General features: G+C 33.4%; 1 protein-coding gene across 1 annotated transcript; it reads left to right on the top strand.

Moving 5' to 3' along the window:
* The first annotated feature begins 883 nt into the window (after window positions 1-883).
* On the top strand, window positions 884-2,133 carry LOC123526630 (PH domain-containing rcdII-like). Its single transcript, XM_053522490.1, has 2 exons — window positions 884-1,456; window positions 1,543-2,133. The coding sequence occupies exons 1-2, from the start codon at window positions 884-886 to the stop codon at window positions 2,131-2,133; spliced, it is 1,164 nt and encodes a 387-aa protein (XP_053378465.1).
* The last annotated feature ends 9,996 nt before the right edge of the window (window positions 2,134-12,129 follow it).

The raw sequence follows: 12,129 nt of genomic DNA, 5'->3' as shown, positions 1-12,129 counted from the left end.
AGTATCTTGTACAGCAAAAGCACGTTACCATAATGGCAATTATTAAACAACGACTTTTATATAAGACCCAAATTTGAGATGTGTCGTGTTATGTTCTAAAGTTAAAACTTATCATAGAAATGACGGAACAGATAAGATAAAGCCGAACGTTTATTTAATGTTCCGGAATTTGGACATGTTTAAATAACAGCATATCTTCCTCGTTGTGTATCATATACATTTTAAAACTTTACACTATGATGTAGTACAGGTTTCAAGGTCATATTAACTGTTGCTAGACGTGTGTTTTATCGTCCTAAAATATCTTTTATTTACAGATAAATTTATGTCAATATGAAACGTACATTTTCATATTTCAATAAATATAGAATCTATATGAAGATCCGTCGGAAATTTAAAGCAACAAAGCGAAATAGTACTTTTGACCTATCATTTCTAAAATTCTAAACAACATATTGTTTGTAAGAATAAACTACGGCATCAAGGCAGTTGAAAGTGGTCTCATACCTCTTGACCCTACATTGACCTAACGTCGTATATTTTGAGAGTTCAATTTCAAGTACAGTTGTACTGATCATACGTAACAGAAAAATTTGTTTAGTTTTCGAGTTTGCAGTGGCGTTGTGGTTGTTATATGATTTCACATGGTAAAAGAACATTTCCTGAGAATACAGATAAATTGTCGAGTGTGGCGTTTTTGAGGAAAATAGTGAAATTGTGAACTTTTTGTGCAGGCGGTGTAACGGTAAATTATTACCTTGATAGGTACGAGTACTCGGATACTCGGATAGATGGTAAAGACAATTAATAAGACTTTGAGCAAAGACCAAGCTTTATAGTCGATACTGTTTTTTTCGATTCCGATATTACGGAACAACTGAGGATGATTCTAGAAGGAGCAAAAGACTATGTAGATAACATTATCCCATCAACTCAGCCAGTACAATCCGTGTTATTTGCTCCTAGTGAACGGAAGCGAAACTTTTCAGAAACTGATATTGATTGTTTAGATTCAGATGTGCGTAGCAGTATGGCCTCTGCAAAGAAGGCTAAATCAGATGATGATCATGTGTCAGATAGGGTCATGGCTAATGCACGTAGAGTTTTGTATGGGAATACCCCAGGAAAATCCGTATCTAGTGAACGGAAACTTTCGGTTCAAAGCAATGATCAGCCAAGCGTTGTGTGTATCATGATGAAACTGGATGACATTTCTAATGACATTAAAAAGGTAAATCATGATTTGTCAGATAGAATCGATAAACTGGAAGTTGAACTTGGAAAAAGGCTGTCTGAAAAACTGTCTGATAAGATCTGTCAGCAAGTCGATAAGAGAATAAGTGTTGAAATAAAACGCGTGAATAAAGCTGTTGATGAAAAATTTGATACAGTCCGTACAGATATGAATAGTGATATGGAAGAAATCCAGGTTAAGCTCAACTCAATCACTGATACTGTTAGAGCTTTTAAACTTTGAAGATATCTCAATAACGTTATATTGAAAAGTTACCGGAGACTACTAATGAACATGTTGTGAATAAGGTCCAGACTTTGATACGTGACATACTGAAACTATCTAATATTGAGGTTGTGTCCGCGCGACGAGTGAAAAATGATAGCTCCAAATATCCTGGTGTAGTTGTTGCAACTCTGCAAAACAGTGAAGCACGAGACCGAGTGCTGAAAGCTAAGTCAACACTCCGCAACAATCCCTTTAAAGACATATACATAGATGCAGATCGTACAAGAGAGGAGAGACTTGCAACACAAAATCTCCGCACCGTGGTTGATGCAATGAATAAGGGTGCTCGAATGTCTATACGGGGAAACAAGGTTGTTCTTGCGTCTAGAAATTCTAATAGTGAACCAAGTGTTAATTCAAATACTGATAGTGCTTTTTTGAATAATCAAACCAGTGAAAATAATCCTTCAAATTCTGATGGCGGTCTATACAGCTCGATATCAAATTCACAAAACTCAAGTAATAATAAATCGTGTAATAACAGTGGAAACAATAGATACGCTCATGGTCACTGGGGTCAAGGTCGTGGAAATCGGGGTCAAGGTGGACGAGGTCGTGGGCGTGGTTTCCAGAACAACAACAACAACAGAGATAGACGACAACAACAATAGGTCAACATTGGGTTTTGAAACGTTAATGGATGGAGTTCTAATGAAAACTGTGATAACTTTTATTTAAGGAAATATTGTGTTGATTATTTAAAATTTGATATCATTGGTTTAGCAGAGACACATCTTAAAAATGAAAATGGTTTAGATATTGAGCATTATACGTGGTTTGGTAATAACAGACAATATTTGCATGTAAATGCCAGATCTGGATCTGGTGGAGTAGGTTTATTAGTTAAAAATGAATTTTTAAGTAATTTTAATGTATGTGTTGTTGATAACACATGTGATGGTATTCTGTGGTTATCTTTTGAAAATAAATTAACAAATTTAAAGTTTTTCACATGTGTAGCTTATTTGCCTCCTAATAATTCATCTAGGCAGGTAGATGCTGAGAATTTCTATGATAGCTTGTTATCATCTTTCTATACATACCAAAATGAAGGACCAATTATTATTTCTGGGGATTTCAACAGTAGAATAGGAGATAATGATGATTTTATTTCTGGTGTTGATTGTTTACCAAAAAGAAATATTGTTGATTTTACAACAAATAGTCATGGTGAAAAATTACTGCAATTTTTAATTGATAGTAACACATGTGTGTTAAATGGTCGAAGTTTTGTGCAAAATGATTTCACTTCTATATCCACTAAAGGGTGTTCAGTGGTAGACTATTTCATTGTTCAACAAGAATATTTAAGTATGTTTGAAAACTTTTATGTCACACGAGTTACAGATTTATTATCTGACATTCATACATTGAATGGTTTAACACCAGTTTCGATTCCTGATCACTCTGCTTTGTCATGTGTACTCCATCTACCAGTGATTTGTACTAGTCAGAATAACACAAATGTACAAGTTTATGAGCAGGATGTCACATATGATAAGTTTAATTTGAAGGAAATACCTGTTAACTTTCTGAGCTCTGATACCGTTGTAAATGAGCTTCATGAAACTGTATTTAAGCTTGAGCAGGGTATGAGATGTCAAACTGATGTTGATAATGCATACAATGATTTATGTAAGATTTTGAGGGATGAAATGTATAAAAATATCCAGTATAAAACTGTGCATTTGTCGAATACTTGTAATAAAAGCGTCGTATTGCTAAGCCATGGTGGAATGATAACTTATCTTACCTCTGGAATTCCTTATGCCTGTCCGAAAGAAATTGGCTCAAATGTTCCAATGTTTCACAGTCAGAAAAAAAGGCTTTAAATATGTATTTATTACAGCTCGTAGAATTTTTGACAGAACAGTCCAGCGAGCAAAACGCTCTTATTGGGTCTCATTTCAAGAAGATTTGGCTTCCGACTGTAATATAAATCAACAGGAATTCTGGAAAACCATTGGTAGGATAGGTGTTGCACAGTCAAGAAATAAAGGGATACCAATGGAAGTAGTATTGAACGATGGAGGCATTTCTAGTAATGTATTACAGGTTTTGAACAAATGGAAAAATGACTTTAGTAACCTTTTAAATAAGAATTATGAGTCTGCTCACAGTTCATTTTCTAATACTGGTCGAAAAAATGGTTTAAATGCAGAAAATAGGGTTTTAAATTGTGGCATCACGGTTGAAGAAGTAAAAACAGCCATTTTTAAAGCTAAACAAGGTAAAGCCAGTGGTTTTGATAACATTCCTATAGATATTTTTAGAAATGATGGTTGTGTTTCATTTTTACATATCTTATTTAATGTGTGTTTTACAACAGGAACTATACCCACTAACATGGGAAAAGTTGTTATTACCCCTATACCCAAGTCTAATACTGCTGATCCTCGTGATCCATTATCTTACAGGGGTATAGCGCTATCTTGTTCTATGTATAAGATCTATTGTTCTGTATCAAATAACAGGCTTTCTAGTTGGGCAGAAAGTAATAATATTCTAGCTGATGAGCTAAACGGATTTAGAAAGAATAGAAATACTATAGATCATGTCTCAACGTTAAGTAACATTATTGATACAAGGAAAAAGCTTAAACAGTCTACGTTTTGTGCTTTTATCGATTTTAGTAAAGCGTATGATTTTATAAATCGTAGTCTGTTATGGAAAAAACTTTTTGATACTGGCATTAATGGTAGCATGTTCAATGCCTTGAGATCCTTATACCAAACAGTGTCATCCTGTGTTAGAATTAATGGTCAGTATACAGACTGGTTTGAAAATACAAGTGGTTTACGTCAAGGTTGTTCGTTGTCACCTTTATTGTTTAATTTGTTTTTAAATGACCTTGTCACTAATATTAAAGCTACAGGCAGAGGTGTGTCTATAGAAAATGAAATAGTTTGTATTTTACTATATGCCGATGACATTGTACTGATAGCGGAAATGCAAAATGATTTACAATATCTATAGATGTTCTATCAATTGGTGGTTCTTTAATTCTATGGACAGTTAATCCACAGAAGAGCAATTTGTACAATTTTAGACCACCATCTGTTGTAAGTACTGCTCACGCTTTTACTTGTGGTCCAGGACACTACCCATAGTTTACAAGTTGCCACTCAGTACACCTATCTTGGCATTCTTTTAGATGAACATTTAGATTTTTGTAAAACTGCTAAATCTGTAGCACAAAGTGCTGGAAGAGCACTAGGCCTCCTTATTGCAAAGTCTAAAAGTCTTGGTGGCATGCCATATAATGTTTTCACCAAATTGTACGACAGCATGGTATGGCCGGTTATATCATATGGCGCCTCCATATGGGGTGTTAAATCTCACTCGTGTATTAATGCAGTACAGAATCGAGCTATGCGTTTTTATTTAGGTTTGGGAAAATACACCCTACTGCAGCTCTGTTTGGTGAACTGGCTTGGCAACCACCACATGTAAAACAGTGGGTATCAGTAGCTAGGCTGTGGCATAGATTTCATAAAATGGATAGAGATAGATTGAATTATAAAGTTTATGCATATTGTTACACTAGATCTGGCACTAGATGCAAAAACTGGCAGTTCAACTTTATAGAACATTTAAATTTGATTAATTTATCGCATATAGTGGATACATGTACTTTTTATGCCCCCGAAGGGAGGCATATAGTTTTTGAACCGTCTGTCTGTCGGTCTGTCGGTCTGTCATCTGTCGGTCTGTCCGCATTTTTGTTGTCCGCAGTCCATATCTTTGTCATCGAGATGGATGTATTTTCAAATAACTTGCATGAAGTGTACCCCAGTAGCGAGTACGTGTCGCGCGCAAGACCCAGGTCCGTAGCTCAAAGGTCAAGGTCACACTTAGACATTAAGGTTATTGCATTGATGGGCGTGTCGGTCCAAGTTTTGTCATCGATGGATGGATTTTCAATAACTTGCATGATGTGTACACAGTAAGATGACGTGTCGCGCGCAAGACCCAGGTCCGTTACTCAAAGGTCAGGTCACATTAGACATTTAGGATAGTGCATTGATGGGCGATGTCCGGTCATATCTTTGTCACGATGGATGATTTTCAAATAACTTGGCATGAATGTGTACACAGTAAGCACGTGTCGTGCGCAATACAGGTCCGTATCTAAAGGTCAAGGTCACACTTAGACATTAAGGTAGTGCATTGATGGGCGTGTCCGGTCATATCTTTGTCATCGATGGATGGATTTTAAAATAACTTGGCATGAATGTGTACCACGTAAGACGAGTGTCATGCGCAAGACCAGATCCGTAGCTCAAAGGTCAAGGTCACACTTAGTTTTTAAAGGTCTTTTTCATGATAGTGCATTGATGGGTGTCGGTCCATATCTTTGTCATTTATGCATGCATTTTAAAATAATATGGATAAATGTGTGACACAGTAAGACGACGTGTACGCGCAAACCAGCTTGTAGGTCAAAGGTCTAAACTCGAACTCGGCATAACTATTCATTTACAATGCCATCGGGGGCATGTGTATCCTATGGAGAAGCTCTGGTTTACTATCTAGAATTTTGTGATATGGTTAAAAGAACATGATGACTTGGTATATTAATGATGGAAACTACTATATCTATCCAACTGGTTCTGTTTAGTAATACCAGAAACAAATTACGCACATATATTTTAATTGTTTTAAACATCAGTACAAACTGAAAAAATAGTATATTTACAATGCCTGCAAAGCATCGATCTGCATTAGTGAAATTTATGATTGGTTTGCACCCTCCGTCTCGAACGGAAAGATTTTGAAATTTAGATGTTAATAACAGGATCTGTCCAATTGTAAACAAAATGTTGAAACTGAAATACATGTGTTAACACAATGTCTGCTTACCAACTCTTTAGAACTGTTTTTTTGATAAGCTAAGGTATCAATGATGATTTTGTTAATATGAATGATGAACAAAAAAGTATGTTTGTACTCTCAACACTGATATTGCCAAATTAACTGCCTAAACCTGCTATAATATACTTCTTACACGTTTTGATACTTTTATCATTAAAATGAGTAAGGTTAACATTTACCAATCTGCATTTTATCAAATGTAGTATCCATTTTATTGTTATAAATGCTCTGTCATTGTTTTAATGTAACTACTTTTATGTTTGTAGTTAATTGTAGATAATCATTGATAATCAGTTCACCTCTAATCATCAGGGCTGAAAATGGTTTTTTAAAACATTTCTCTATATGCGTAGTAGTGCCACAAGTTTTTCCTTTTAGTATCTTAATCTTATTATTTATGCAGGATCTTAAGTATGGATTAGCAATGGTAATCTAATTTTTAAAACACGAAAAATTTAGTATGGTAATTATTTACTGTTCATACATCATATATTTACAATATCACATTATTCATTGTTTCTATGTTAGAATTGATTACATATATCTTAATCCTTAATTGTTTTTAAGGCGTTACGCTAGAATTCCCTGTATTAGAGATGGCGAAAAATTTTCCAATAACAAATTTCTTTAACTTTGGATTTGAAGGACAATCATCTAAGAAACAAAAAAATGCAATAAAATCATAGGTCACCGGATTCGAAAAAGAGTTATCTGCCCTTGAAAACGTCATTTTTGGGGGAAATGCCGTGTTTCAGGGCAGATAACTCTTTTTCGAATCCGGTGACCTATGATTTTTATTGCATTTTTTGGTTTCTTAGATGATTGTTCTTCAATATCCAAAGTTTAAAGAAATTCTGTTATTGGGAAAATTTTCGCACCAAATTCTAGCATACGTCCTTAAGATATTCATGAGTCTTGTTGTTTATTCATTCATTCATTCATTCATTCATCCTCCTATCCATCCATCCATTAATTCTTTTCATTCATTCATTTGTTCGTTCAATCATTCATTCATTCATTCATTCATTCATTCATCCTCCTATCCATCTATCCATTCATTCATTCATTCATTTATTTTCATTCATTCATTTGTTCGTTCACATTCATTCATACATTCATTGAAAACAACAATAGATTTTAGTGCAATATGCTCTGTTAATAAGCAATGTCCATATTTATTTATTGCTTATGTGATCAACTGTAATTGTGGATGGAATATATAATTAGACTTTTGTAGATATAAATATAAACATTAGTAATATACATTGACAATAACATGGATCAACTTTTTTAATAAGTAATTTTAAGTTATGTAATGATAGTGTCCTATAAATCTGTAATAGATTGGCCATGCTTTTTATTGATGTATTTATTATATGTTTTGTAATATGTAAATATGCATGGATGAGACATAAATAAACTATGAAACTACGTAATGTACATTGCAGTGCCAATTAATGGGAGAGGGGTGGGGCTCGCTGTATGCTGAGCGACTCTGACTGCGATCGATATGCTTACATCTTTCACGGATTCTTCCTGTTGCATTTCATTATTATGTATATCACCAGAGAAGGGCTCAAAATATTAGTTTGATAGCCGAACATAATATTGTGGACCATAGAGATTGTGTTAATATCGTTTTGTTGAAATATCATCCTTTTTTCTATTTGTGATGCTTTTACGGTATATCTAGTAGGTAAAGACCCAAGCAAAGACGCATTACAATCGGGGACGAAAATCACTTCGTACTAAGCTTAATGAAACACAAGCTATTCATCTGAAAAAAACAGCTGACTGAGTAGCCAAATTATTTACCAATATATTGTATGGTTAACTGTCGAAAATATACATATTAATAGTTAAAAGGCTATTTCAAGCACACAGGAGTACAAGTTGAAAAAAAAACACGCAGTATTTACACGGAAGGATGACGATATCGCTATTATAGTAGTCGCAACTTGACCGCGATGGTTGACCTTCGGCTGATTATTCATACCGGTTATTTCATTGTAGAAATAAAGGGTGATTAGGGTAGCCATGTATATTTATATGAAATTAGTTTGTTTACAGTGCAGTATCAAAGTATGCATACTTACATTTGATCAGTTAAAATTTCTAATACACTAATTTATAATTACATAAATTCATATTTCCACTTTCTCATGCAGCTCGTGTTTTACGTACACTCCTTTTCAATAATAGGTTGTGCCTCATTATGTATTGTAATACAAAGGTCAACCATCGGGGTCAAGTTGCGTCCACTATATGTATTTCAAAAATGTGACGATTTGACGCACACTTGATACATGTATAAGCCGAAACGGTTTCGTAAATACACTGCTATTGATATCGAACGTAAACATGGTAAACGCATAGTACATTTACATTTCATGTGACTCTTTCGACTTGATTGGAAGAGATCTGTGTAGACAAGCAGATTGAATTAATTACACGTAATTGATAGGGAAATCCCATCAGGCATGTTAACTTGATAAAATCTCATTTGCTGAATTAAATTATTGACAAACGAAAAGTACCGTTAGCCGTTTGATTGAAGTTTATAGGAGCTTTCATAGGACCTCTCAACAAGTAAGAAATTGAACAGACATATTAACATTTAAACTTCCAAACAAAAATAGTCCTTTTAAGTTCAAAATGTTAAATTAATTTTGTATATAGATACGTGCTAAATGACTTTCGAATATCTTAATATAATGCAAGGGTATACTTGTAAACGTACACTACGCAAAAACATAACTGCAGCTACTTGAAATTAACTATTTATGTGTCAGATATAGATGTAATAGTAACGAATGGTATCAGGTTTTCAATATAAATAAACACTTCCATGCACTATACAGATAGATAATTTATGTTTATAATATACAGTAATGAATATATTTATTGTTTTTATGTGATTTTTTTTAATTTAGATATTATGTACAAATGTAATAAAATTTTGCAGTTATATTATGTCTGCTTTATATTACCAATTGTAATGACAATAATAATGTTGTTTTTCTAGAAAATTGATTGAATATTTGTCAAAAGTGTACACCGTGTTTGAAACTATAGCATGCAAATTGTCTGCATTATGATTTTATAATAACTCTTTAGAAGTTACGCCACATTGACACTTTAGCTTTATATTACCAATTGTAATGACAATAATAATGTTGTTTTTCTAGAAAATTGATCGAATGTTTGTCAAAAGTGTACACCGTGTTTGAAACTATAGCATGCAAATTGTCTGCATTATGATTTTATAATAACTCTTTAGAAGTTACGCCACATTGACACTTTAGCTTTATAAAATGTGTCAAGAATTGTACTTCTGTGTTACTTTCTTTTAATAAAGTTATAATTATTAATAGTGTGGGAAAAAAAAAGAAAGATCAAAATCGTTGCTAAGCTTGTGAAATATGAGAACAGTCAGAACTCTTTATTTAATTTGGTTTTCACATATGTTTAAAACCGGTTTTGCCAGGAACAACTTTTTATCTAATTTCTATTAATGTCAGTCTGAGCATATGTGTAACAAATAACATATGATGATATTTTAGTACATGCTCTTTTCTGAATCCTGTTGAATACAATGAAACCCTAAACATCTCTTATTCCACATGTAAGCATTTTTGTTTCTTTCACATTGAATTGTTTAGTTCAATGTTGAATAGTATAAAGGAAAATATATCTGAAACACAATGGAGCTGATTTGTGTAAATAGTTCCTTTAAACAAAAGTAAAATGCAACATTTATTTACTGGGACACCTGTTAAGAATCATATTACCCTATTTTACATATAAGTGGTGATATATGTGTCAAAGTTTTGACAACCTGTACTGAGACTGAATTTATAAGAATGCGAATATATCTTAATCTGAATATAAAGAGTAATGTATGTCAAGATATATTACCTCACAAGCTTGTTTAAGAAATCCTTTTGTCATAGCGGCTATATATTGGAAATCTACAATACTCTACGCGGCAGCGGCATACCAGAAAGTATTCCATTTGAAAGGACGACATTCATTGTGATCGTAGATTTGTACATTTTAAACAGTTTGCATATACTTTATTGTTTATTTGCACAGAAAAAAAGTTAAAGTATTTTTGCAATTGATGGAAGTTGTATGCAGTGGACCTAAGATCTCGACAAAATGTAAGTCTCTTCACCACATTTTCTGATATATTTGTTTAGTTTAAGGACTTTGGTAGAAAGCAATACCCCGTTTTACATTTTTCCTTATCTTATGCAGCATGCTTGCATAATACACAGAGACGCTTTGAAAACATACGTTTAGCGTATTTTCAATAGTTCCAGTTTAAAACAAACGTTTTAGAGAACCTACGTCTGAAAGTCCTTCTGCCTTCAATGAAGAAACGCATAAACCCGGGTGTGTCACGAAAATCACACAATATCAATACGTCATGTTACTATAGTTACTGTCTTTCACTTGATATGCAGAACATATCAGCAGTTTTCAACACATCATTAGTCAAAGTAACTTTAATTTTTTGTAACTGTTGATGTATATTAAACAGCTAAAAACTGATGCATCTTATCTTAATATTCCTTTAATTGTTTGGTTCTGGTATCCGCCTTTGGAAAGAGGCTAGAATTACAGGAGTTATCAAATATGTTAACTTATACGGAAACACATATTGTATCCTTTTAACATATAAAATATATACGAAATCTACCGTTGCAAATTAAACACAATTTTAAATGGAGTCGGAAAATCACCCGCGCATGCATTGATTTGGGAAATTGCCTTCGTTCAAAATATCTACTTCTGTTAAATGCTCTTCTACAAGTCTCATACAGATAACAACAGATTGAAATGAAAAACATAATTTACTTGAGCCAACCAATGATTTTCATACATGCAATTAGAAATTTGACTAAATTTGTTTAAATTTACCTTGTAGGTACCAATACAAATTACCATTAAGTTTGGTGGAACCTCTAAAACTGAGCCTATTTAAAGCTTTCAGGTGTACAATGAAAATGAACAACATAAAAAGATGTATCATTTGAGATTAATGTGTGTACCGCTTTATGATAATTACTCGACAAAAAATGTACTAAAGTTTATATACAGTGTATCTTATCTAAAAATAATTGATAACGTGTTGGAATCGAAATTAAAAAAAACCCATAAAATATTATTTCTTCTTGAATAAAATCATTTTCGTTTAGATGCGTATTGTAATATCACCCGGTTAGTCCTCGTGATTTTTAAGTTGGTCAATAGCTATTCATAGCTAATGTTGATTTGTTTTGCCATACCGACAATAAATAAAATTTGTATTTATTGTATTGTATTGATATAATACTTTCGCACCTAAATTCCAAACACGAATTTTATTCAATGAAAAATTACTGTTTATTTTTTAATATCTAAACCAATTAAATGTAAGTCTTTAACTATCTCACTACCTTTAAATAAAATACGGCGTTTATGTTTCTGTGCAGATTGTCAGTTTTACGGTATGCCTTAATCAGACCAAGTTAGGCATATAATTAATTATAAATTGTTCCACATGTTGCACCGGTTTTTATAATTTGCATAGACACATCTTGCCCTAAAGGGCTTCCGTGGCCGAGTGGTAAAGATCGCTGACTTCAAATCACTTGCCCCTCATCGATGTGGGTTCGAGCTTCACCCGGTGCGTTGATTATTTTTATGTGAGGAAGCAATCCAGCAGGCTTACGGAAGGTCAGTGG

This window comes from Mercenaria mercenaria, chromosome 14, assembly GCF_021730395.1.
Source record: "Mercenaria mercenaria strain notata chromosome 14, MADL_Memer_1, whole genome shotgun sequence".
Taxonomy (NCBI): Eukaryota; Metazoa; Mollusca; class Bivalvia; order Venerida; family Veneridae; genus Mercenaria; species Mercenaria mercenaria.
Note: the sequence above shows the minus strand (reverse complement) of the source record. Positions and strands in the feature narration are given on the sequence as shown.

Coding starts and splice junctions, on each gene's coding strand:
- LOC123526630 (XM_053522490.1), top strand. CDS start 884: ATGATTCTAGAAGGAGCAAAAGACTATGTAGATAACATTATCCCATCA. Junction 1,457..1,542: donor TCAACTCAATCACTGATACT/GTTAGAGCTTTT, acceptor GTTGTGAATAAG/GTCCAGACTTTGATACGTGA.